Source organism: Rhinolophus sinicus, chromosome 16 (genome assembly GCF_057876585.1).
Source record: "Rhinolophus sinicus isolate RSI-liver-muscle chromosome 16, RSI-T2T, whole genome shotgun sequence".
In the NCBI taxonomy this organism is placed as follows: Eukaryota; Metazoa; Chordata; class Mammalia; order Chiroptera; family Rhinolophidae; genus Rhinolophus; species Rhinolophus sinicus.
The window spans coordinates 3,181,435-3,207,106 of NC_142516.1; the positions used below are offsets into that span (position 1 = coordinate 3,181,435).

Genomic DNA, 25,672 nt, shown 5'->3' on the forward strand with positions numbered 1-25,672 from the left:
CGCGGCCCGGGCGGGCCCGGCGGCGCGGCCCCTTTAAGGCTTGGCCTACGTGGCAGCCGCTGGAGCTGCCGACGAGGAACGAGGCAGGCCGCCGGGCACTTCCTGTGGAGGCCGCAGCGGGCGCGGGCGCGGGCGCCGAGAGGCCGAACGCCAAGCGAGCGAGCGAGAGAGCCGAGCCTCCCGCCGCCGCCATGGGCCAGAACGACCTGATGGGCACGGCCGAGGACTTCGCCGACCAGGTGCGGCCTGCGGGCCTGGCTGGCCTCCCGCCCGGGGTCCCTCCCGCAGAGCCCCTCCCCGGGACCCCCTCTCCCGGTCCCCGTCGCCCCCACCCCGGCCCCGAGCCCTGGCCGACCCCAGAGCCCGTTCGCCCCTCCGGAGCTCCGCACGGCCACCCCGAGGCCTGGGCCGTGCGCTCTCCCTTCCCAGTCCCACCGAGGGATCGCGCCCCCTCCCCCAACCAGGAACGTCCCTCCTGGGCTCGTCGCCCGTCCTGACCTGGGACACCCCCAAATCCATCCTTCGGGCCCTGCCTGCCCTTCTCGCCGCCTCCCCACCAGGGCTCGGGGTGTGTTCTCGGGCCCGTCTTCAGCACCCAATTCGGCGACCCGTCCCCTCATCCTGGCCTGGGCCTTCCTGGAAGGTGAAGGGTGTGAGTGGCCGCGTCCACGCCTCCTGAGAAGGCGTCCAGAGCCCCTTGGGGGCAAGTCCTCTCCATCCCCAACTGTTGGGGTGGTCCCTGCACGCCTTTCCTTTTACTGGCCACGCTTAGGAGGCGGGATGGGGAGCTGGGATCCTAAACGGTTGGTCAGACTAGAGTTGGGGTTCCTGCCAGAGGAAAGGAGGCGTCCTGGTCTGCACCCCAACGACAGAAAGCCACAGCACTTTGTCTTTCCTCTTTCCCAGATGTGTGGACTCATGGGGTCCCTTTGACCCTGCGTTTCCCTTCCCTGGACTCTGCCCTGGGACTGAATTGAATGGGTCTCTGTACACAAACCTGGGAGGAGGGGAAGCCTATCTTCCTGGGGATTGTTCCTTCCAGAAGTGCACAGGTGGCAGTCTGAGCGACAGGGAAGCCCTTGAAACAGGCAGTTGAGTAATACTGTTCACAGTATTAAAACTGGCTGGACAGACTCAGGCCCTGGAGGGGGAGAGGACCAAGCCTGCACCCTCTTGTGTGACTTGCTCCGCAAAAAGATGGTGGTGGGGATTATTTAATTGCGTGCCTTTTACTTCTGAAAGTATCCGCTATGTGTGGAGATTAACAGCCTTATCCCCTGCAGGCAGCTTCTCATCTGGACCAATTGCCATCCTTGCCTTGGTTCACTCGATGTGTGTGTGTGCTTCTGCTAGAGTTCAAAGTAGTGAGGTTAAGTTTTTAACTTTTATGGGGCGATATCAAGTCATCATACTCAGGGGCTGGGCTTCTTAGAAGGCTTGTGCGTGTGGTATGATTTTTTTTTTTTCCCCAATAAGTGAGCGTTTTCTGATCAGTTATCAGTGAACGAGATTTTCCGTTCCCCTCGAGGGATGGTATCTCTCCAGTATGGCCTCATAATTGGGTTCTCAGTGCCCCACTTTCCTGTGAGCCAATACTTTAAAACCAGTTTGGGGGAAAGTATGTCAACTTGAAGAAATAGTTATTTCCTGTGATTCTAGACACAATTTAAAAATTGTGTCCCTCGCAGAAACAGTTCATATTGAAAGCTCTCAAGAACGAAGTAGGCTTTCTTTGTCAGTTTTCACTGACATAATTTTAGTGACCCAATTTTCTTCCCCCAAGTAGCAACTCCGTAGAAGATGGCTCCTTTTAGCCAAGGGAACTGAGAGCTATGAACACTCACTCTTAAGCCTGGAAAACCCTGGTTTTGCAAGTGAATTTCATAATCAAACCTAGATAAAATGTCCCCAGCTGAGCTGCTGCCAACTATCAAATGATAAACTCTTCTACTGAAAAAAAAAGTTCAGATCTCTTTACATAATCCTTCCTTCTTTGCCTTTCATGCATTTTTTGTTATCAATGAAAGAAACAGAATCTTGCACCCAGGAAGGCCCTTGAGGGGCAATAGGGTCGGCCTGCACCAAGTTACTGTGGGGAAGGGGGCGAGGCCCACTGAGGCACCTGGCCGGGCCTGGGGCCACGGCCCTAGGAGCCAACCCAGCTCTGGCCTCAAGGCTAGTGCCACATGCATCATGCTTCTGAGGCCTGGTGTCCCTCTTCTGGCACGTGCAGGGCAAAGCACTCCCTGTGGAAGGGCATGCTGCTACAGACCAAAGTGGACCGAGGCAGCGTCTGTCTGGTAGTGCGGGCTCTTGCTGTCAGCTTATCAGCACCAGGGCCCCGCCTTGGTGGTGGCAGAGAATATCAGCAGACATCACCATGCCCCTTGGTGGATGACTTGGGAGGGCAGCAGCACTGGTTTTCCTTAAAACCAAAGTCGGGCCTCTTCTGCTACAGGCAGGCTTGGCACGTGCGGGAGGAGGACGCTGGTGCTTTTGTTTTGAACACTTCTCCACATCGTATTAAAACAAGCTGCCAATATTAAAGGTGCTAAGAGCCTAGGCTTTTAAAATGAAAGTGATCTAATTTGAAGGGAATGGGGAAATACCGAGGTCACCGATCAGATAATTTGACATATCCATTTTTCCTAGCCTTGCCTTCAGAAGACAAGCATAAATGAAGTGACAAGATTTGACCAGAAAGCTGGGGCTGCTAAGAGTGGAACCTACAAAGGTCCGTGCGGCCCCTGGTACTTAAGACAGTGATACCGAACCTTAACAGCACCTGTGCTGGTCCAGGTCCTCCGGACGTAGTACTTGTCTCCCCCTGGACCATGTGAGGTTGGCCGTGGTGTCTCCATCTTCAGGTGTGGAGACGGAGGCTTGCCGTGGTGGTGCATGGCACGTGGTGGGCTCAAGTTCTGGGTCCCGTCCTGTACCCCTCCGTGGCCTCCTCGCCGCCCAGCCATACTGTGACCTGTCCTTCAGGCCTACAGAGGCGAGAGCGCCCGGTAAGCGGCCTGGTTAGTTTCCACTGACAGGCTCCTCCCGAGTGCAGCTCTGGCATCGAGCGCCTGCCCCAGGCAGCCAGGGACAGTGTCCTCCGGCTCCCAGGAGGCCAGGTGCTGGAGAAACTGCTGAGTGCTCTCCGGGAGCTCGGCCCTCAGAGGCCATCTGAGACCAGGTCGGAAGGGCCAGAGACTCATGACCTCAGCTGTCCAAAATCATGCCAGCTGGTACTGACTGGCAACCTGCAGGAGGTAACTTCGAGCATATTTACACCAGTAAACGAGGGTGTTAGTTAGCACTCAATGGGTTCTGCCTGATGGCTCATCACCAAGGTGACAGATACGCTGCATGGGGCCTTATTCTCCAGTGTGTACTTGGTATTTGTACCTGTCCTTTGGCATGACAGAGCCAGTCTTAGGAGCTGTCACCCCCAGGAGCTCCACTTGACCTCTGGTCAAGTGTGGGATAGCGAGGATGGCCCTGACAGGACACGGAACTGGGCACATACAGCCACAGGTGTTAGAGCTCTGGCCCAACAGCTCGTGATGGCTGTCAGGTGTGGTGACCGGTGGATTCTGCGCATTTTCCTCATGTTCCTCGGCTCTGTCACCTGCCCCGCCAAGGGCTTCCTGCCCTGTGCCACCAGGAATGGGGAGAGAGCAGAGAGGAGCTGACTCATTCTTAGACAGGAGGTTTAGAAAAGCCACCCCACCTCTTCTGATGGAGACATAGGGACATTGTGGTTGGCACTTCTGGAAAGGGAGGTACAGCTGTCTTCTCTTCCGCGTGGCGTGTCACTTCCCTCCTACAGTTAGTTAGGCTCTGTGTCACGCGTGGATTCTTGGTAGAGAAAGCCAGGCCATCTCTCCAGCTTAGGGCCAGTTGACACCTCTTCCTGTCCGTCGAGGTACAACATGAAACTACAGAGCAGCACTCAGGGACTCGCTGGGGGGTTCTGGGTCACGGTGGACGCGCATGTGAGTCACCGAACCCCTGCACCCACCTGACTCAGCCTGGGTGAGGGACGTCACCCGGCCTCAGATTGCAGTTTACTGGGATGTGCGGGTGTGAGCTGGCCCTGGAGGAGGGCAACAAGGAAGGCGGACCGCCTGTTCGTCTTCCGTGGAGTTCTCCCTAACCAACAACTGCAGGCTGCTTTCTTTACTTCCTTTTTGTCCTGAAGTAGGCTTTTCTGTGTTCGGTGGGAGCTGCAGGTGGCTGTGTGACATGACAAGGGTATCCAGAGTTACCACTCGGGCTGGGTATAATTACATTTCTTAAATCCCCTTCAATCCTCCAAAATAATAACCCCTTGTAAATAAATCTCAGCTTCCCGTATTTCTGAGGTCCCTCAGATGCTGTCACTGCTTGTGAACAGATCGTGATGGATTGTGGGGGTCTGAGATGCCTGTGAACGGTCTGCCTCAGAGGATACCTGGCTGTGTCACCTCCTCCTGCAGGCTCACCGCTCCGTGTCTGCCTCCAGCAGTCGTGTCACGGTTCTCTCCTGAGTGCCGTCAGCAGGCAGCCCCTGGCCGCCAGGGCCCGTAGTGGATACTGGACGCTCGCCTAGCTCGTGCATCGGTCAGGGGCTGCTCTCGCCCTTGGGTGCTGCCTGGATACCTGTTGCCAGGGCTCTTCTCTGCTGTCCTGAGGGGACACTGGCTTTCGGACACTGTCTAGAGCAGCATGATGTGGGTTCAGTGGCCAGGACTGAACGATTGTGACCAAAACACATGTAGGGAATAAGATCACAATTGGGTCTGGTCTCATGTTAAACAGTTCTTTTCCTTCGTGTTCAGTCCAAACAGCTGCTCGTTAGAGGGTAGCTGGTTTCCAAGGGGCCCTGGATTGGCCTGACTTACAGAGCAGTCAGCCTAGGCCCTGTTTGACTTGGTAATCAGGGGCATGCTTAGTTCAGAGCAAATTCCTGGATTTTGCATTTTTTTCCCCAAAGCAAAGAGATGTGTGTCTCCTGGGCACGTCTGCTCAGGGAAGGAGGAATGAATTACCCGTCTGAGGGGAAGGCTCTCTCTGTTGTTCTTTAATCCTCTTGACCCAGACACTCAAATTAAGAGTACAGACTCATCACGGAGGCTTTTAAACACTGCCTCCGTCTGGCGGCTGCACTGCCCGCCCGTGTTCGCCGTGGGCCGTGGCTCTGCTGCTCCTGGTGAGGATGGACGGATGGACGGACAGACTAGGCAGAGAGCAGCTTTCAGCTCCAACTGGGAGGCTGGTCCGAGCACCTCTGATGTCTGTCCCTGCACTGCCTTTTGCACCCCACCCCTGGGAGTCCCCCCATGGCTCCCGTCCTCTGGAGTGTGCCTGGCTCAGGTGTCCAGGTGAGGCCCGTGTCGTTGCCAGGGACTCGGCGGGGCCTTGATATGAAGGCCGTTGTGTTAGAGCCCAGGAGGGGCTCTTTATCTCCTGGAGGACATGGGGTGATTACACCGTTGCTGGGCGTTTCGAAAGCATTTGGGCCATGAAGCAGAAACGGGAGGGTGTGTGGCGTCAGCCGTCCCCCAGTCTCCTGATGAGGCAGTTTGTGTGTTTACACTGAATGTGTGTACATCTGTTTGTTCTGCGTGGACTCCAGAATTCATATAGGACCATTTGGGACCTTCTCTCTTCTCCTACATATTAAAGTTGGGAAGAACCTTAGCAACCATTAAGCCAGTTGTCCTCGCTTTGTAGAAGGATAGCAGAGGCCCCCCAAAAGTAACTCATCTTGTCCATGGTGACAGTGCACTGGCTGGTGGGTAGCAGAGTTGGGGTGAGGACACAGGGCGTCAGGCTCAGCCTGTAGTCATGTCCCTACCCACTTGGTTGTCTGTCTCATTGTTGCTTCGCTGCCGCTTCAGTGGGGGGTCAAGGGCTGAGCATACGTGTGCAGAATTTGACATCTGGGGGTTCACGCTCAGTAGAGTGGAAGAGAATGGACACCTGGCTTGTAATCTCTTCCTCGTCGCCCTCCCTCCCTCCCTCCCAGGTGAGCCAGCTCTCTCTGCTGACGAGCCAAAGCTGATGAACTAATGATTGAACTTAATAACCAGAGGCTCATTAACTGCAACTGACAGCTTTATCAGTTTCTAGGATTTTCAAGCAACTCTTCAAAATGCCAAAAATGAAGAAATGTTCTTGTATACGTCTTCAATTATTCCCACAATAGGTTTAATCAGTCCTATGAGGGGCCATGACATTAATTTCCCTGTCCTTTGAGGGGTCAGACTCATGGATGCCCTTTAGACTCTCGCTTGCTGACACATCACCCAAGTGGGTGGGTCCCCGATCTTTCTCCCGAGTTCCTGCTATGTTATCATGTGTTGTAGGATTTCTGTCCCCTTGTATCAGAGCTTCATACGGTTGGTAAGAGAACGTGCACGTGGTATACCCGAATGACATTTGTACCTCGGTTTCTACTTGCACTTGTGTCCTAATCATGCCATCATAAATGGCATGACTCGCACGGAGTAGGCGGAAGTTATAAATGCGTTTCTCTCGTTGACATTTGCCAGTGGTTTTACACACTTGAATTGCATAGCTGTTGAAACAGTTGTCCATCCCATTTGTTAGCATGTTCTTAGTTTGCTTTGGCCTAGCAGGCTTTTAAAAAAAATCCCGGAGCTTTCTAGCCATGAGCCATGCCAAGTTCAGGTGTGTACTGACAATTGCACACACACAGAGTTGCCCAAGTGCCATCCTGAGCCTGGAGGGAACTCTTACGGTCCGGAAGTGCACCTTGGTTCCTGACCGCACACGGCTGTTGGCCAGAGGCTGGCAGTTCCTCCCTGCCCGCAGCTTTTGGGGATACGGGAGCTTATTGTTGACCGACCATGAAGCCCTCTCGGCCTGGGACCCTGGCTGTCACCTCAGCGGACTGTCATCTTGAGCCCACTCAGCTCTCTTCTGTCTAGAGGGTCTCTAAGCATCGCCGGGGTGGAGGGGAGGCCAAGGGCTCAGCCGTGACCAGCAGGCTGGGTCAGGTCAGCACTGCTTTGGGGAGCCCCTCTCCCTTCTGGGGTTCAGCTCTCGTTTGTAAAATGAAAGGATCTTAAGGGGGTGGGGGTGATTTGGCCCCCACCCCAATGGACATGTGGCAGTGTCTGGAGGCATTCTTGGTTGTCACAGTTGGAGGGGGGCTGCTAATGGCATCTAGTGGGCAGAGGCCAGGGATGCTGCTAGCCACCCGTGCGTGCAGGACACCCCACAATACAGGATGGCCCTGTCCCGGACGCAGAAGGGCCACCAGGAGGAACTCTGGGCTAGGTGACCTCCAAGGGCTTGTCCCCTCTGCCATTCTGGGATTCTGATCTGCTGACGCCCTTGCCTGAGAACAGAAGCTGTGTGGCTCGTGGCAGTCCACATTTGACGACTGTAGTTGCCACCTACACGTGTCTGCTGAGATGACAGAGGAGGTCATAGAAGCATGTCACACCGTCACCTTACAGGGTCTGAACCCGACAGCCCAATGCAGGGTTGTCGCACACCGGCCCGACAGGGCGTGCTGGCAGCAGTTGCTGAGTCACATGCACAGTGCCCAGGACCACCTGGCTGGGGTGTGGTGGCCCTGCGAGGCCCTCACGGTGTCTGTGGCCCCGCAGTTCCTCCGAGTCACGAAGCAGTACCTGCCGCACGTGGCCCGCCTGTGCCTGATCAGCACGTTCCTGGAGGACGGCGTCCGCATGTGGTTCCAGTGGGGCGAGCAGCGGGACTACATCGACAGCACGTGGGGCTGCGGCTACCTGCTGGCCTCCTCCTTCGTGTTCCTCAACCTGCTGGGCCAGCTGAGTAAGTGGCTCTCTCACCACCACCACGGCCAAAGCGCGTGATCGTCAGACACCCAGCGACAGTGGTGGCCCTGAGGGTCTCCCCACAGGTGTCCGCTCCACTCCCCACTTCGGTCCCGTGCCGGGAGGTGCCAGGCCTGGGAGTTGGTGCTGGGTGGGGGCGCTGGGCTCAGCCCTGGGCTCGGTGCTGGGGGCTTGCTAAGGAAGTAGGACACAGTCCCTGTTTTAAGTGCCCAAAGCAGGAAATGTGGGTGACCTGGGTGGGCCAGCGAGGAGCCCAGACAGTCAAAAAGCAAGGTGTCTGGAAAGGAGACATAGCAGTAAACGGGGAAGGGAAGGGAAAGCACTGGACCGGAATGCAGCTCACATTGGCCGCAGGCCTTCTGGTGGCAGCCCTCCCGCCCTTGTACCTGTGTGGCATGAAGGGGACTTGCACTCGTCAGCCGGTCCTGAAGCATGCCATAGTAGAGCCTCTGCGGGCAGCTGACTGGGCACGTGGCCCGCACTCTGTAGCAAGGGACCCACTGTGCAGTCCCGTGGAGTCGTGTGTGGGGTCCGTGCCTGCCCTTCACCCTCCTACCAGCTGATGTTGGCTGGCGGTGGGTCGTTGGGCTCCTGCCACACCTGGGGCAGGTGAGGTGGCCAGGTACTGAGTGGGGTGTCACCTGGGGCAGGTGAGGTGGCCAGGTACTGAGTGGGGTGTCGCCTCACCGGGCCTTATCCCGAAGCCCCTGACCCCTATCCTTCTCCTCTCCAGCTGGCTGCATTCTCGTGTTGAGCAGGAACTTTGTGCAGTACGCCTGCTTCGGGCTCTTCGGAATCATAGCCCTACAGGTGAGTGGGGCGCACGGCTGGGGTCTTAGGAATCAGCCCTGCAGGTAAAAGGGGCACACGGCCAGGGTCTCACTTAGGACTCAGCCCTGCGGTAAACGAGGCTCATGGTCAGGGCCTCGCTTGTCCTTGCTCTGGTTGGAACAGTTTCTGAAAAGGCGTTTTTGAGGATTCAGCATCACTCCCCCTCCAGCTCTCAGTGTCTGCCTGGAACTCCTCTTCTGAGAAATCGCTCGATTTTCCTCAAGGCAAACTCAAGAGAACCAGACGGCCAAGCGGGGCTGGGGAGGCTGGTACCCCTCAGTGCTGAGCTTTGGGTCCCCACCTTTTCCCACTTTCCCGAGTTTCCTTTGACGAGGGGAGAGAGCACGTGGCTGGCGGCAGCCAGGACACTGTTACGGTTTTCCGTCTCGACCCAGCTATTCAGATGACATCTTTAACACCTAACATTTCAGTCTGATCAATGGTCGCAGAGCCGCCATGCTCTCCAGACAGCTTGGGCCCAGCTGGTTAAGCAGGTCCAGGGGCCATAAGCACGCTCTGAGAAAGGCCGAGCGCAACTGCTGGCTTGGGAGTTGGCCTGCGTGTCCTACAAAGGGGTTTTGTGCATTTTATATTTGAAAAATTACCTATCGGCATTAATTCTGTAGAAACAAGTTTATTTGAGAGTGCTGAGACTTGTTTTCCTCTGTCCTCTGTCCCCTCAGACGATTGCCTACAGCATTTTATGGGACTTGAAGTTTTTGATGAGGTACGTGATCCTGCTGGGAGAGTTCAGTGTTCTTCCCTCCCACCTCTGAACTCGCCGCTGTAACTATCAGGTGGCGGAATCTTCATGGGGTCCAGACTGTGCTAAGAACCTGTGGTGGGTGTTGGCAAAGCCTTCCCCACCCCCACCCACAGCCTAGAACACAAGTGAGAATGAAGTCATCTCTCCCGACCCCGAATTTCACGTGGGAGGGAGGGTCCGAGTGGAAACACTCTTGTTCACAGGGACCCAGCCTGTCAACAGTAAAGCTGTGGCCAGAACTGGGTTCCGAGCGTCCGGGGGAGCCGTCATCACTCTTCAGTGGTACAGGCACATCCGTGTCTCCGCTCGCAGAAGGCTTCCTGTAGGTGGTCCTGTGGGCTCGCACCCACCTGGTCCTCTTTGAGCTGGACAAAGGGACATAGGGCCGACTGGTCTGGGGGCGCTGGAGAGCCTGCCGAGCCCTAGCGACGAGCTTGGTGTTTCTGTCCTCAGGAACCTGGCCCTGGGAGGCGGCTTGTTGCTGCTCTTAGCAGAGTCCCGTTCAGAGGGGAAGAGCATGTTTGCTGGCGTCCCCACCATGCGTGAGAGCTCCCCCAAACAGTACATGCAGCTCGGGGGCAGGGTCCTGCTGGTCTTGATGTTTATGACCCTCCTTCACTTCGACGCCAGCTTCTTCTCCGTAAGTATTCCGGCTCACTTCAGCGGGTCTGCCCTGCTGTCCTTGGGAAGGGGCGCTGCCCCTGCCCTGCCACTGTGTAGTGAGCATAGCCGGGAAGCCACTGGAAGGAGCTGGCTCAAAGGAAGCCACCGTTTTGATCCTATTAAGAGAAACAGAAAACTGTCAGGCTCTTGTTTGCTAAGAAGCCACCTTTCAAACAGGAAGTCGAGACCGCCTGACCTCGGGGGGTCCTGGTGCAAGTTTAGACTCCTTTGTTTGCTTCCTTCCTCACCACTCGCACACCTTGGGCACATAATCTTTGTGCCAGGTATTGGGGGTACGGAGTTGAGGCTCTGTCCTTGTCCCCCAGGAGCTTACAGAGCACTAGCTGAGCGTGTGCCCTCCAAGGCGTCTCCGGCTGTGGGACGGGAGGCTGCTTCTAAGATGTGGAGGTCCACCAGGGCCAAACTTTGGCGGGTCCTGGGAAAGCTCTGCCCGCTAAGTGGAGATGTGTCTTCCCCACACCTTCTGCACTTCAGAGCGTTGTGCTATCTCCTCCCCCGCTCCTCCCCGCCAGCACAGCACACCCTTACACCCTTAGTGGCGTCTTCTTGGAGCAGCCCCTTAGACAACACGCGGCACCTCTTCTCCCTCACGCCTTTTGTCTCTTACCTCTCCACTTCCGCAGATTCTCCAGAACATCGTGGGCACGGCGCTGATGATCTTAGTGGCCATCGGCTTCAAAACCAAGCTGGCTGCCTTGACTCTGGTCGTCTGGCTGTTCGCCATCAACGTGTATTTCAACGCCTTCTGGACCATTCCTGTCTACAAGCCCATGCACGACTTTCTCAAGTACGACTTCTTCCAGACCATGTCGGTGATCGGGGGCTTGCTCCTGGTGGTGGCTCTGGGCCCCGGCGGCGTCTCCATGGACGAGAAGAAGAAAGAGTGGTAACAGACCCCTGCCTGGCTAAGACCCGTGGCCACGGAGGACCGGTTCGGGATGGATTCGACAAAACTGCCAGCATTTATGTGTCCTCTTCCCTCCCCTCTTGGTAAAGGCACAGATGTTTTGAGAACTTTATTTGCAGACACCTGAAAATTGATGGCTAAATCTGCTCTGGACCCACAACCTGGTAGCTGACCATTCAGAGCTGGCCGGCCGGTTAGCACCTCCCTCCCCAAGGCGAGGCGTTGGCTTCCTGGCGTGAGCGGCTGGGGTGGCTGGGGCCTCTCTGTCCTATTTTTGTCTCTTCTTTGGGTGGTGGGGGGCCTTTGAGCTGTACTGTGAGCAGATACATCTGTGTACCATTCAAAGCAGTCTCCCTCTTATTTTTTTAAAAGTTTACGTTTTTAGCCAAAACTACTAAATGATTTGGGATGACCCAGCCAAACAACAAACACGCTGTCAAATTCCCTGGTTTAAAATCGCGTCAGTGGCGTCCACGCTATTTCTGCTCTGCCCTGTTAACACTTTACAGGGACAGTGAAAATATCTAGAGAAACTCAACCCCCAAAGAATGAAGCATTCTATTAGAGGGGCAACGGTTCATGGTGAAAGTCGTTGATTAATCAGAAAATCAGCTCAGACTGCTGCCGCTTTATGGGGTCACACACCAGGAGCTTAAGTGGCTCAAGGTGGGGTTGGACGTACTAGAAGTCCTTGGGGAAACGGCCCGGAGCCTGCAGGGAACCGCATGCCCCCCAGGCCTGGCCGTGGGGCAGGGCAGTGACGGCGTCGGCTTGCAGACCAGTTACCTCACACTTGACTTTGTGCAGCCTTCGGAAGCCACGGGCAGAGCTGGCCCTGGCCGAGCCCGCCCGGTTTTCCTTTGGATTGCGGATGCTCCCAGGCTGTGCAGCCACGACGTACCTTTTCACGAGGCTGTTGCTTGCTCAGAGCATCTGTTTGCTATGCCGAATGCAGCCCAAATTCCTTTTTACGATCTGTGGTGCCTTACCGATTGGGTCTGACTCCTGTACTTCAAGTTTCCTAACACTGCCTTCCACTGCGTTTCTCTTCTTGGGGGGTGAGTGCCCGTTACTGTTCTCTGCTCGTCCTCGTGTAGTGGAGGCCACCCAGGGAGTCAGCATGTGTCTGTGCCCCCGTTGTCCTCTCCCTGATCCTTCAGGGGCAGGCCGACTGGGCCAGCCTGACCAGACTCAGGACGAGGGCCCAGAGGCCCGTCAGCTGGGCCTCGTCTTTCCTCTGGTTGTCAGCTGGGTGTGCAGGCCTCAGTGCCACCCCCAGTCCTGAGCCAGGCTCCATGCTCACCTTTCAGACCAGAGCCAGGGTGAGGTGGGGAGACCTCATGTTCCCAGTTGGCTTCTCGGGTACAGTGAGGCCACCTTTTGTCCAGCAATGCTCTGAGATCCGTACTTGACTCTGCTGCTGGACCCACCTAACCCCAGGGGAGTGGTGGAGCACTTTTCACCACCCCACCTGTGTCCCAGCCACATCCAGAGTGTTATTTAGATGAAGCAATGGCTGAAGGACAGAGGGCGTTTCTATTCCCGGTCACTCGCTACATGTACGAGGGTGGTTTCTTGACTCAACTTCAGCCGGTGGTCTCTTGGTCCACACCCCCTTCCCTGTTAACACAGCATGACAGCCCTGTCCAGTGGCACCATTGGCCAAGCTGGTCTCCCTGGGGCACTTTCTGGCAGGGTACAGGTGCTTGGCCCTGTGCTGGGGAGACCTTGTTGATTTGTGGTAACTACGACAGCCCAGAAGGCCGAGTGGCATGATCGTACCTGGTCATCCTCGATGCTGGAGGCCGTTGTCGCCGCCCCGGAACCCTCTTGCCCCCAGTGGGCTAGTGCCTGGGCCGGGGGAGACGCCCTTGTGAGGAGCGGAACACACAATCTATCAATTGGTTTTGGCAAAACAACTTCTGAGTAATTTTTTGCTTTATGTGGGAAATAGGTATAAATCTCATTTTATGCTGTATTTTATATCTTAGTTGTGTTTGAAACGTTTTAATTTTTGGAAACACATCAAAATAAATAATGGCATTTGTTGTATGCAGTGTGGTCCTCCGGTGCCGTCCAGTCGGGAGGGACCTGGCTAGGGCTCTCCAGGTGCCGCAGGGAGCAAGCGGCTTCGCTGACGGCCACTCAGAAGCCACGTCCAGGCAGAATTCTTCTCTTGGGGTCCCTGCTACGTCCTGGATGTGGGGGATGGGACCCCGACATCTGTGGGACAGACTCCCAGCCCTGCCTTCAGGGGTGACGAAAGCCCTGGGCCACCCCAGGAGGACGCACGGGGGCGGCCAGACACGAGCTGACGTTCCTGAAGGACTCAAGGCTTTCAAGACGTTTTCCTCCAGCAACCGTTTATTAACCCGCCTGCTTAAAAGACCGGAAGCGCTTAGGTTTGCGGTGATGACTTTTGAACCTCTTCTTTGGTGAGGCCAGCTGCTTCTGTGGCGGGAACAGAGTTCTGATCAGCTCGGAGAGGCAGGGGTGCTGAGCGGGCTCCCGCCCCCACCCGCAGACAGGGAGGTTTCGGCTGGGAACGCCTCGATCAGCTCTCCACCCACGGCTTCCCTTACAGCTGCGGCTTCCGGGTGCCGCCACAGGGCTCACAAGGGGCAGCGCTTCGAATGCCCACACCTCACACCAAAGACCTGACCTCTTAGCCCCTTCTGTTCCTCTAGCAAAGGGAGCGAGGCTGGTGTCTAATCCACTGCTTCCCTCTGGTTCCTGTGCTGCACTCAGGTGCTGTCCCCTAGACCAGTGGTCTTGAACCTGATCCCTGGAGCCGGGCTTCCTGCAAACCAGGAAGCAGCCCCCAGGCCAGCAGAGCAGCCTTGGCTCCTAGCTTACGTTATGTGTTAGTTAATTTGGGATTTTATCTGTGAAAACGGTTCTTTTTTTATTTTTCAAAAGAAATTGAAAACCAGTGCAAAGGAAGCAGCTGCCAGTTAGCAGCCCTGCAGGTGCCACTCACCTTACCACGCTTGAGGGTCAGCTCCCGGTCTCCTTCCATCTGCTCTCTGTCCCCAGGGCCCTGTTCTCTTGGACGCGTTGGCTTCCTGTCCTCATGTGTCAGAAAGTCATGGGGGCTGTCCCTGTGCTCGGTCCGCCCCAGGTCCTTCCTCGTGAACAGCTCGGCTAGAAGGAAGAGGGATCGGCTGCTGGAGGGGAAGTTCACCTGTACAGGGCTAAGGGCGGAAGTGGGAAGGACAGGCCTGAGCCCGCCCTGTGCTGATGGAAACGGACAGCACCGGAGGGGACATGCGCCCTCTTACGTGGGTACAGGTCTGTCATGCTGGTGTCGCTGTCACTCGGGGCTGCGCTGTCATCATCGCTGGACTCGGGTTCCCAGAAGGCTGCCCTGGGGCGAGGCGGCCCGTCACCGTCCCTCTGGTCTTCCTTCCTCTTCCTCTTGTGCAGGAGGCAGGCGGGCACGTACTCCACACCCTGCTTCTGACACTCTTCATCTGGGAGACAGGACAGGACACTGCCCGGTTCTCTCCATGTCTCCCTGTCCTCCAGACCCTCGTGCCCCAGCACACTGTGTACAAACAGACGATGGCACAGAAATGCCATCAGCTCAGTCCCTACCAGGAGAGGAGGGAGGCCAGTGGGGGTGTGGGCCGAGGGGCAAGATGGTGCAGGTCAGCTTGGAGCACCTCCTCTGGCCCCAGCCAGGCTCCAGGAAGCAGTGGTTGGGAGGGCACCGAGGGGCCATGGGGCTCAACTGCAGCTTGGCCTGGAAGCCGTGCCAACCTGTCACCAGGAGGAGGCTAAAACCCTCTCTCACTCAGGCACAGTGGCTGGGAGCCTGGCCCGGAAGCTGGCCTTTGCCGACCCCTGGCCGAGGCAGAGGGGCAGGAATGAGGCTTCCCTGGAAGGACCTCCCTCACAGGAGTGACCCGGGCTGCTGGAGCTCGCCCTGTCAGCACGAGCCTCTGCAGTCCAGTGCAGCTCCCTCGGGAGGAGGCTGGTGGGGGGGGGGGCTGGCTCTCACTGTCCCAAGTCCCGCCATCATCACTCGTGGGGGTGGACAAGCCCCGTTGGACCCTGGCCTCGGAGCTCACTGTCCACTTCCAACCACCTCCAGGGCCCTATCCCGCTTCATCTCTGCTACCATCTCCGTGGCCCCACAGCGGCCTGTCACAGGAACCCACAGATGGCATCTCCTCACAGTGGCGTTGGCCAGGTCTCCTGGCCGCCATGCGGCTTCCTTCAGACCACTCCTCGTCCTGTCTCAGCTCCAAGGTCCAGCATTGTAAATTACTCCTGCTCACGGGGAACCCAGCCCCACAGCTCCTTCCTGCCTGCCCGAGCAGCTGTACATGACAAGAAAATCCAGTCCCCAGGCTCTGCATTGGCTCTACAGGGGCCAAGAAACGGCCTGGAAAAGGAGCGTCCACTTTCGCCCTCAGGTGAAGACTGGGCCTCAATTCTTCACTGGGAAACAGTCAAGCCTTTGGACGTGCCGTCCTCGTCTTCCCACCATCAAACTCACCTGGCTGCCCCCACCTGGTCCTCCTTCCCTGGCCCCACGGGGCTGCAGGCCACCACCCCACTCCAGCCCGGCTGGGTCCCCACCACGCCACTCAGCGGCCTCTGTATAATTTCCAGGTCACTTTTCTGTCTCATCTTCCCCTTGGTAACATTTCCTCCTTGAATCTCCTCTCTGCCCAGACACGACTCTGCCAGGGTCCTCCTCTCCTTCCCGGACTCCTCAGTGTGCAGGCCCCGCCCCATCCCCTCACCTGGTTCCAGGGACACAAATGCCACCTTGTGTTGACAGGGTGCATCGTCTGAGCGCTGGTCCATGTTTTCAACAGCCACCTTCCCTGCCACACCCCCAATTTAAAACGTTCCCATTTTTCTCTGAGTTTTCCCAGAAAGCCTATTATTCAGATTCCACTCTCATGACAGACACCATCTGTCATCTACCAGTTAGTTTTTGGGCCAAGAACCTGGGAATCAGTTATGCCTTCCTCTCCCTCACTCCCCTCATCTAGTGATTCTATGCACAAAACAATGAACCTCTGTCCACATCGTTCCATCTTCCCCGCCAACACCTGGTGACCCAGCCACCTTCATCCTCACTGGGATGACTGCAGTCACCGAGTGTCCCCTCATCCACTCCTTCCTGTCCCCTCTCTCCTCCTCAGAGGAACAGGGATGCTGAGACAAACTAATCAGGCTAGTCCCCACCGTGGCCCTCTCAGTGCATCCCCACAGCACAAGCTCCTGACCAGGGCCTCCACGAACCTGTGTGGTCTCGTCCCTACCTACCTTTCTAACCCCACAGTGCACGGTGGCACAATGAAGACACACCCTCAGGACCTCACACGGCCAAGTGTTTCTGCCTCAGACCTCGCACAGAGCCTGGCCTCTCCTGGAGCACTTTCCCCCATTCCACATGTCCCCCACCATCTCAGGCTAAAGAGAAGCACTCAGAGAGCCTTCCCCAGGCCCCCCATGTAAGGCAGGCCCTCCTGGCTCCCTGGGCACCAATTATAGCAAGTCCTTCAATAACGTCGTTTTACTGTAACACTGATGAGATGTCATAGGAACTTAACTCTTGTTTATGTCAATTAGCTGATGATAAAACTGGTTTCCTTATACACTGTTCCACTTAAAGTTGCAGAGCTTATTGACGGACGTTAAGTGAGGACTCACTGTGCTGCGCAGTCTGCTTCCTGCTTTGTACCTGGTCTCTATCCTCGTCCCTCTCGTCACTGTGCCAGGCCCGCGCCTGTGCATCCCCCCAGCACTGCGAAATGACCAACAGGCCACTTCCTGGGGGAGGGTAGGCAGGCACCCCAACACCTGTGACTGAGGCAGGCGTGTCCCCCATGGCACTTACAGTTACGCAGAGCTTTCTGGTACCGCCGGCCCTGCGTATGCCGCAGTACGTGCTCTGGGGACCTGTTGATGTGCCGCAGGGTGAGTTTGCAGAACAACTGGTGCCTAAGGGGCAGGAAGACCGTGGTTTGCAGGGACAGTTCACAAGCAAGGATCCAGACCCATCTCCACCGTGGCTGCATCTCAGAATCACCCCCAGAGGCTGATGGGGAGGGGGGAGTGGAAGGGGTCTATTATGTGGACTGAGCATCGGGATTCTTAAAATCTCCAGAGCACTTTCACTCTGTGGGGGGTGGGGGTGGGGTCAGAACCACTGATCCTGACGGATGGTGGCCCGACCGTCTGGCTGGTAGGAGCCAGGCCAGCCTCCCCAGATTGCTCCAGTGGAAGAGCGCATATTGAAAACCCAGCCTGGCAAAGTTCTCCATATACGGGAGCGTTCACCATCACCTCTTCCTTTTGACTATTCTTACCAACCGCACACTCAGCTCAATCAAAGCTCTCCTTTAAAATGAAGGTGTGAAACTGACCTTGTTCAGAACTCAGGTGACAAGCGCACCAATCCTCTATGAAGCAAACAGGCCCAGGTGACAAACCTCGCGTTTACAAAAAAGCAAACAAGCTCAGCAGGGCCGGTATCCTCTGGGATCCCACCCAGGTGACTCAGCTCCAGGGCTCCCACCTGCGTCGCAGGTCTCCTAACTCCTGGGAAGGTGGGCGCTGCAGAACCGCCCGCATCCTTGAGGAGCGCTCACCCAACGGGGAGGGGTCGGGGATTCGGAGTCTGCCGCGCAGCAGCGGCCAGACTCAGGCTGGCACTGCCCCACCCGGGACCCCTGCGGGGCCAGGCCCGCGCGCCCGCCCCCGCCCACGTACGGGTTCTTGGTGCTGGGCACGATGTGCGGCTCGAACTCTGCGTAGTCAAAGGCCGGCGAGGCGCGGACCAGCCGCCGGTACTTCTTGCCGCTGGTGTAGACTTGGAGCTCAGGCAGGCGACATGGCAGTTCGTGGCCCGTCAGCGTGCACCGCACCTGCGGGCGGAAGGGCAGGGCGGTGAGGGGTCCCGGGGCGGGCTGGGGGGTCCTGGAGGCAGTCAGAGACTCCCGCCCCGCGGACCTTGCTGGCGCCCGGCTCCAGCCGCAGGCTCGGGTGCTCGCGCAGGAAGGCACGCACGTCCGCCGGCGGCTCGCTCATGGCTGGAGGCCCGTGGAGCTGGAAGCTGTGCGCCACTGGAACCGCGTGGAGCCGGGGCCGGGGGCGGGGCCGGGGGCGGGGCTCGGCGGCGCCCCGGAAGCAGTTGTCGCCAGGCCCGGGAATGCGCAGCGCGGTGATGGCGGCGGCGGCGCGGTGGCTGGGGCAGCTGCAGCGCGCGGCGGGTGCAGGGCAGGTGAGCGGGGCGGCCCGGCGGAGGCCTGTCGGGCGGGTTAGGGGGTCCGCGCCCGGGACTGAACGAGCTCAGCCAGCCCCGCGCGTCTCCGCAGGCCCCAGCCCGCGCGTTCAGCAGGAGCGTCCTTGGGGTTCCCCCGCGCGCAGGTGAGGACTCGTCCCGGCGTAACCTGGGCACCTGGGGCAAGCCGCCCACCCCTCCACGGTGCACGGGCCCGTGGGCGTTGAGATAAGCTCTGGTCGCCTTTATTATACTTAGTGCCTCTAAATGGAGCGTTGATTGCGTGTAGGGCAGTCCCAGGGCTGGCTCCTCTCGCACACATATTCCACACGCGGCCGAAGACGTTAAGTGACATGGCAGTGTCTGGTCCGCCTCATGAGGGGCCAACCCAAGATTGAAACCCAGGTGTCTGGGATCCTAAAAGAAAGTAAATCTGATCTTCACAGCTCATGTTGCTGGCCTGCTTTTTCACCATCTACAAGGCCATGATGCTCTTTTTTGGTGGGACTCGCCCTCTAAGCTTAAATGCACTTTGTGTCCATTTTTCATCTTTAAGTTAATGGGCAATGAAAAGGGGAAGCTCCTAAGAGAGCTCTGTAAACCACTATCCTGAGTTTGTATCACATTTCTGTCCCTTCAAAGAGCAGCAGCCAGAACCTGTGGTCTCAGTGCACTCCAATGCACGTCACCGTGTTCTGGAGTGAAAGGCATGGGGGTGGTTACATCAGTCACCCAGGGTCGTGGCTGGTGGCAGGGCCAGGACTAAGGCCGAGGTCTCCTTTATTTGGTCAGTAAGCATCCACTGAGTGCCATGCGCTGGGCACAGGCTGGCTCCTGACCGCAGGGGGTGGTCTGTTCACTGCTTGTGGAGCCCGTGCTCTCGGGCAGTATTAGCGGAGCTGTGAGGAGTGGGCTGCTCCAGTCTATTTGTTCAGGGCTTCTGACCCCATGCCCGTGTTTAAAACTTCCTAGGATTGGCCTGGAGGCCAAGCAGGTGTGGCAGTTCAGCAGCAGAAGCACCTGCCACAAAAGCGGAAGACGACTCCTTTCTCCAGTGGTTCTTGCTTCTCATTCCTGTGACTGCCTTTGGCCTGGGAACATGGCAGGTAAAGACTGGCCTCCAGCTCCTGTGGCTCCGAGTCCTTGACCCTGCTGCCATTTGCCTGGGCTTAGTCTGTTCCCACAGGTCCAGCGTCGGAAGTGGAAGCTGAAGCTGATAGCAGAGCTGGAGTCGAGAGTTATGGCCGAGCCTGTCCCTCTGCCAGCAGAGTGAGTGTGGGGCTGCTGGCCTGGGGCTGGTCTCACTGGACACCAGCACGGAGCCTGGCTTCTGCTTGCCTCCTGGCCCTCAGATGGGAGCGCTCAAGACGGGTGGTTCTGCTGCGCTTCCTACTAATACCAACCACCCGGGGAAGCTGCCTGAAGTATATAAGGAATCTGAGATTCTTGCTTTCACCGTCTTTTAAGGGCTATGTACCTGAGGGACCCCCACCCCCCACCCCCCGCCCCCCATGCTGATAGCACCCTATAGTGGCAGTTCTTAGATATGGGTGAGGGCAGGCAGTCATGTCTTGACATGACTGTATTTTGAAAATGTGTCCTAAATGGTGTCACTGCCTTCTCCCCTCATTTCAAAGCACTGTCCTGGCGGAACAGCTATCTTCAATGAAGCTTTCCGGGAGAGTGGGGGGGGAGGGGGGCATACCGGTGTGTTTGCAGGTGGGGTTTGGTCCCACACATTTGATCAAATTCACACAGCAGTCCACATTTTTGACTTCTCTTGGTAATGTGGACCGTTCGGCAGCACAGATCTGTTCCCACTTGGCGTCTAAGGGATTAGCTTCCCCCTGTAGCGGGCTCCTTGCACCCCAGCTGTCCCCAGTGCCTGCACATTGCCTCATTCCCTTCAACATTCCTTCTGTGGCCACAGTGGGCTTTGTGGTTTGCAGTCCCGAGGGTCTGTCTTCCTGCCAGACCTTGCTTGGCCCAGCTCTGCTTCTCTCTCCTGTGTAGCCCGGTGGAACTGAAAAGTCTGGAGTACAGGCCGGTGCAAGTCAGGGGGCACTTTGACCACTCCAAAGAGCTGTACATGATGCCACGCAGCATGGTGGACCCGGCCCGGGAGGCCCGGGAGGCCGGCCGGCTCTCCTCCTCCGTCCAGAGCGGTGCCTATGTTATCACTCCTTTCCACTGCACTGACCTGGGGTGAGTAGGACTCACAGGGAGCTCACCAGCTTGGCAGATGGAGTCAACACATGTATTTTCTTCTTCCCTTTCAACCCCTATCCTTGGGAATATCCTGGGGAACCCAGGAAACCCAGAAAGGTTCAACTGCCTGAAGAGTTTGTAATTTGTGACACTAAGCCAATTAATTTAGCTTATTACTGCACAAGTCCTGTGTTAAGCTTTGAAAGGAATGAAAGTCTAGTGGTCAACAATGAAATACAGCATCAGAGACAAGAGGAACTCAAGGGAACCCCCGCTCTGCCTAGAAACAGTCAAGTCAGGGAAGGCTTCCCAAGGTACTATTGGGGCCAAACGTGTAGAGATGGGAACATTCCAGGGAAAGGAAATGTGTAAAGGGGCACTGTGAAGAGCAGCTTTCCAAATGTTAAATGTACAGATGAAACCCTGGGGCCTGTCAGCCAGCATCCGATTGTAGGCCTGGGATGGGTCCTGCTGCCTTTCTAGCAGGCTGCCCGGTTAGGAGGGAGACTGGAGGCGGATGCACAAGGGAGAAGTGGGTGTCTGAACCCTGGCTCTGGCAGTGTTGGCATGTTCCAGTGGGGGGGGCACACAGTAGAGACGGGGGTTAACCTCCCGCCAATCAAAACACAGGCACCAGAGGAAGGCTTCCCATTGGCACAGCCTTTCAGGAGCTGGAGGCCTCCGCCAGCTACTCAAGTCCTGCTTTAAACCCTTCCGACTTTTCTTTCTGGAGATGCCTGAGTCAACACCAGTGAGAACCTCATTCAAAACCCCTTCCCCACCTGAAGCAGCATGCTTTCATTATTCTAGAGTCACCATCCTGGTAAATCGAGGGTTTGTCCCTAGGAAGAAAGTGAATCCTGACACACGGCAGAAGGGCCAGGTAAGGGGCATGACCCCTCCCCTCAGGTGAGCAAGGCTCTGTGGCAAGTGCCCAGGCTCCACGTGGAGCCGAAGGAGCAACCTCACTTTCCTTTCCAGATTGAGGGAGAAGTGGACCTGGTCGGGATGGTGCGGTTGGCAGAAACCAGGAAGCCTTTTGTCCCTGAGAACAATCCAGAAAAGAACCACTGGCATTACCGGGACCTGGAGGCCATGGCCAAGCTCACGGGTGCAGACCCCATTTTCATCGATGCAGACTTCAGTACGTTGTGACCAGCCCGCCCCAGGTCAAGTCGTCAGTAAATAAGGGACCTGCTTACCTCCCTCTCACTCCAGGGGAGCCCGTTACGTCCCACTGTCTACATTCTAGTGTTGGGGGAGAGATGACAGTATGCTTAGCAGGTACGAGGCAAAGCTCGGGGGGCTGGCTGGTTCCACATCAAAGGTCCCACTGAAATCACTTGAAATTGGCCATGCAAAAATGAGCTCTAAAAAGAGCTAGAAGGCACCAAGCGGCTGGTGTGACAAAAATTGAGGGCACTGAGCCTGTCTCTGCAGAAAGCACTGTCCCTGGAGGACCCATTGGAGGGCAAACCAGAGTGACCGTGAGGAACGAGCACTTGCAGTACATCATCACCTGGTGAGTCACTGTCCCCAGCTGCTCCCTTGCCCCCCCCCCCTTCAGAACCTATTCACTTTTTCTCTTTTAACCCAAGGTATGGACTCTGTGCGGCCACATCATACCTGTGGTTTAAGAAATTCGTACGTCGGACTCCTGGCCTGTGACAAGGTTAGCTGATGATGGAGCCCTGTCCAGGAAGTCACTGAGGAAACATTTCAAGAGACTTGGTTTTGTGCTGGGTCATGTACTATTACTGGTACAAATAAATCTCTATGTGGCGTGCGTTCCAGTCTACCTGAAGGTGCTGTTTTTAAGTGGCTGATCAGAAAACCCAGGCTTGGTTCAGAATATTCAAGTACATGCGTGATCAAACAGTTTAAGACTGCTTTTCAAAACTAACGAACACACGGCAACTTACACAGTAGGTGTGACAGCTCCTGTTCTATGGAGAACACTAAAGGCCCTGGTTTGAAAATGTACTTGCCACCATCCCAGACTCACCCCTTAATGGCGATAAGGCAAATCACCTTCAACCCCAAATGGCCCACGGACACCGGCTAAAGGAGACTTTTTATTACTTTTATGTACAGAAAACGCCAACAGGGTACACTCAGCCCAGCTTGGTGGCCAGTTCTTTAGCCTTTGCCTTTTCCAGCTTGGCAATGCGAGCCACCGACTTGGGGCCCAGGACGTTGCCTCCCCAGTGACGGCGGATCTGCAACGACAAGAGCAGCCATTAGCTTGGCCTGTTGCTTTCTGAGGTTCTCAAATACAGCTCATGCTGTTCTGTTTGGTCGTTCCAAACTGATGGCCCAATATACTACTCAGAAAGCCACTCAGCCCAACTAAAGGCGTGATTTACCCATGGCAGTGTGTGGAGAGTGGCTGCTTACCTCATCGTATCTGTCGTTGTAATTGGTCCGGATAGCTTCCACCAGCTTAGCCAGCGCTCCTTTGTCTTCCCTGACAAGGCAAAGGAGAAATGTGGGTTACAGATCCCCAGGTCCCACTCCCAGAGCACAGGAATGACCGCCAAACACAAGCCTTTTGCCTCAGATAGAATATGACCACATGATTTATTCAGGTGAAGAAATTCATAACCATCATTGGCAAAGATTCAGATAAATGTATCTTTCAAGCTAGAACATTTGGTTTTTAAGGTGAAATCCTAAGAGAGCAAATGAACGGGGCGGGGGAGGCAAATGGCCCCCAGCTATCCTTGGGAGTTTTAGGCGACAATGCATACTTACGAGTTAACCTGTGTGAAGGCGACAGTGGTGCAGGTCTTCCTGTGGACTAGACGCCCCAGCCGGGCCTTCCCCTTGAGAATGCAGTAGGGAACCCCCATCTTACGGCACAGGGCAGGCAGGAAGACCACCAGCTGGAAGAAAGCAGCAGCTCTAAGAGTGTGTCTTGCCTGGAAGCAGTGCATTTAAGAGCCAGCCTTGTGGCAAGTGCTCAGTGTTAAAAAGCTCATGTACTTGTACTTCAAGACTTAATTCAGTAAGAAATTCACATCATTGCAAGAGCCACAAGTTGGATCCCTTGTCAGTACGTCCCCAAATGAAAAGTGGCCACTCCCCTTTGGCCCCCTAACATGCCACACTCAGTATTAAGCTTTATCTTCCAGATACCGACAAACAAAAAGAGCCTAGTAGTCAAAAACAAGCCCAACGTACCTCGATGGGATCCACGTCATGTGCAATCACCACCAGCTGAGCCTTCTTGTTCTCCACCAAAGTGGTGACAGTGTTAACCCCTAGAACACACAACCAGTTTGCACAAGCACTCGGGGCAGCTGTTAACAAAAGCAGCTGTACGCACAGTGGGCCCAGCTAGAATCAGGGTTAAATAGCTTGGGTTTTATACATCGATTCCAGTTCAAGAAATGCATACATCAGTCCCAACAGCCCGCCCCACCATTCGGCCTCTTCATGGAGGGCCACTCACCTGCTCGAAGGACAGGTGGCCTCTTGGTGGGAACATCCCCCTTGCCAGCAGCTTTTTTCTCAGCCCGAGCCAACAACCTCTGCTTCTTTTCTTGCTTTGTCTCGGGTCTGTACTTGTGAGCCAGTTTAAGCAGTTGAGTAGCTGCAAAAATAATCATTAGTTTAGGTCTGTAGATTAAGTTCTAACCTGTCACTTAATGAAATAACTGCTAAGTCACTGTCCCGAATACAAATCCCACTTCAAGGAGCCTCAGGCCACGTATATAATCTCAGTTACGCCACCTTCGTGTTCTAGAAACTAAACTAGGAATTTTCACCTAGTACTGTCAGAGCAGACACCGCAACCCCGTTCTCATCCGAGAAACCCCCTCCCACGCTGGTTTTATGCCACAGAACCTCACCTGTCTGGCGGTCCAAGGCCTGGGTGAACTGGTTAATGGCAGGAGGCACTTTCAGACGCTTATAGAGAATAGCTCTTTGCCGCTGCAGCCGAATGTACCGGGGCCATTTGACAAAACGGGTGAGGTCCCTTTTGGGCTGGATGTCCTGTCCTGAGAAGTAAAAAGGCAACACTTGAGTGAGTCTCAAATTCCCTGTCAAGTTCACATTCAGGGCCACTCAGAAAGGTACAGGTGCATCAGCGATCTTGGTGGTTCAAGTGTCATCACCATCTTTCAGATAGCAAATATTATTACATCATCTGCACACAAACTCCTAGGCCCACAGGGGAGACCAGCGATACCTCTCCTGATTCAACACACCGACAAGGTGTACATAGCACTGTGGTCAGGGTGCCTGTCCTGGGAGCGCTGGTTTCGTGACAGCCAAACCGAACCCCAAAGGCCCGAATCTGACTAAGTGAAACGTTCAGACGCTTACAACGAGACCATGAGCCACGTAACTTCACTAACCCCAGCTCAAGGGGAGAGGTTAAGAACTGAGCCCAATTTCCATCCAGCTAAAAAGTAGCAAACTGAGAATTGGAATCCAGGCAGCCCCCACTCCAAACCCACTAAAACCTGCGAATAAAGACGTGACCTTAACCTCCTGTACAATGAAATACTGTTGCTGGTTGGGAGCAGCACTACGTTCACCCCCCTTCCTTACTCACCAATGCCAAAATTCTTGGGCCTTTTCTCAAACAGAGGATTCACCACCTTCTTGGCCTCCTGCTTCTTCACGACAGCAGGGGCTGGCGCCACCTTCTTCCCCTTGGCCTTCTTCCCTTTCGGCTGGGCAAAAGGAAACGCAGTTAAACCCCCTCCTCCTCCACTACTGAGGAGTGGGCTCAGGCTGCCCTCTTAAGACAAGGGAGGCCGGTGAGCCGACCCGAAACGTCCCTGGGAGCAAGTCGGCCCCGGTCTCAAGCCCGGGCGGCGCAAGGCCCGCGATCACCCCGTTCGTGCATCAGCGATCTTGGTGGTTAGGGTGTCTGCACCGTCACTCAGATAGCAAATATTCTTTCACATCATCTGCACGAACCGTGACAGCCACGCAACCGTGTTGCCCCGCGGCGCCGCCCCAAAAGCTGAGAGCAGAGCTGGAGGATGCGGACAGCCGGGGCCGGCCCCCTCCCGGAGATACAGGGGAGACGGTGGCCCCCTTGAGTGTGGCTCCCGAAGCAACACGGGTGGACTTAGAACGTCACGCCGAACGTCCCCGGGCAGCCTCCAGGACCGCGAGGGCCCCCAGGGCGCTGGAGCGCCTCAACCCAAAAGCCCGCATTGCGGCGACGATTCCCAGAGCCACCCCCG

General features: G+C 56.1%; 5 protein-coding genes, 4 non-coding genes and 1 pseudogene across 9 annotated transcripts; 2 read left to right on the plus strand and 8 right to left on the minus strand.

Moving 5' to 3' along the window:
* The first annotated feature begins 26 nt into the window (after positions 1-26).
* On the plus strand, positions 27-13,063 carry SURF4 (surfeit 4). The gene is made up of 6 exons (XM_019728948.3): positions 27-239; positions 7,614-7,800; positions 8,557-8,633; positions 9,338-9,381; positions 9,874-10,060; positions 10,728-13,063. Exons 1-6 carry the CDS (start codon positions 192-194, stop codon positions 10,992-10,994), a joined length of 810 nt encoding a protein of 269 aa, XP_019584507.1. The 5' UTR covers positions 27-191; the 3' UTR covers positions 10,995-13,063.
* Positions 13,064-13,353: 290 nt separating this feature from the next.
* On the minus strand, positions 13,354-18,119 carry SURF2 (surfeit 2). The gene is made up of 6 exons (XM_074331317.2): positions 17,987-18,119; positions 17,747-17,901; positions 16,872-16,975; positions 14,293-14,484; positions 13,992-14,155; positions 13,354-13,462 (listed from the first exon to the last, which is right to left on the minus strand). The coding sequence occupies exons 1-6, from the start codon at positions 18,062-18,064 to the stop codon at positions 13,379-13,381; spliced, it is 777 nt and encodes a 258-aa protein (XP_074187418.1). The 5' UTR covers positions 18,065-18,119; the 3' UTR covers positions 13,354-13,378.
* Positions 18,119-22,253, plus strand: SURF1 (SURF1 cytochrome c oxidase assembly factor). Its single transcript, XM_074331313.2, has 9 exons — positions 18,119-18,257; positions 18,352-18,403; positions 19,230-19,363; positions 19,444-19,526; positions 20,271-20,462; positions 21,276-21,348; positions 21,447-21,609; positions 21,906-21,987; positions 22,064-22,253. Exons 1-9 carry the CDS (start codon positions 18,186-18,188, stop codon positions 22,131-22,133), a joined length of 921 nt encoding a protein of 306 aa, XP_074187414.2. The 5' UTR covers positions 18,119-18,185; the 3' UTR covers positions 22,134-22,253.
* Positions 22,254-22,527: 274 nt separating this feature from the next.
* On the minus strand, positions 22,528-25,560 carry LOC109446009 (large ribosomal subunit protein eL8). Its single transcript, XM_074331319.2, has 7 exons — positions 25,030-25,560; positions 24,320-24,469; positions 23,920-24,060; positions 23,649-23,728; positions 23,220-23,350; positions 22,863-22,932; positions 22,528-22,684 (listed from the first exon to the last, which is right to left on the minus strand). Exons 5-7 carry the CDS (start codon positions 23,315-23,317, stop codon positions 22,580-22,582), a joined length of 273 nt encoding a protein of 90 aa, XP_074187420.1. The 5' UTR covers positions 23,318-23,350; positions 23,649-23,728; positions 23,920-24,060; positions 24,320-24,469; positions 25,030-25,560; the 3' UTR covers positions 22,528-22,579.
* On the minus strand, positions 23,016-23,082 carry LOC141571407 (small nucleolar RNA SNORD36; annotated as a pseudogene).
* On the minus strand, positions 23,423-23,495 carry LOC141571406 (small nucleolar RNA SNORD36). Its single transcript, XR_012496149.2, has one exon. It is a non-coding gene; the product is annotated as a small nucleolar RNA SNORD36 (small nucleolar RNA).
* Positions 23,628-25,643, minus strand: LOC148754934 (large ribosomal subunit protein eL8-like). Its single transcript, XM_088793118.1, has 6 exons — positions 25,567-25,643; positions 25,401-25,458; positions 25,030-25,150; positions 24,320-24,469; positions 23,920-24,060; positions 23,628-23,728 (listed from the first exon to the last, which is right to left on the minus strand). The coding sequence occupies exons 1-6, from the start codon at positions 25,641-25,643 to the stop codon at positions 23,628-23,630; spliced, it is 648 nt and encodes a 215-aa protein (XP_088649244.1).
* On the minus strand, positions 23,805-23,875 carry LOC141571408 (small nucleolar RNA SNORD36). Its single transcript, XR_012496151.2, has one exon. It is a non-coding gene; the product is annotated as a small nucleolar RNA SNORD36 (small nucleolar RNA).
* LOC141571410 (small nucleolar RNA SNORD24) lies at positions 24,552-24,623 on the minus strand. Its single transcript, XR_012496153.1, has one exon. It is a non-coding gene; the product is annotated as a small nucleolar RNA SNORD24 (small nucleolar RNA).
* LOC141571411 (small nucleolar RNA SNORD24) lies at positions 25,322-25,395 on the minus strand. Its single transcript, XR_012496154.1, has one exon. It is a non-coding gene; the product is annotated as a small nucleolar RNA SNORD24 (small nucleolar RNA).
* Positions 25,644-25,672: the final 29 nt, after the last annotated feature.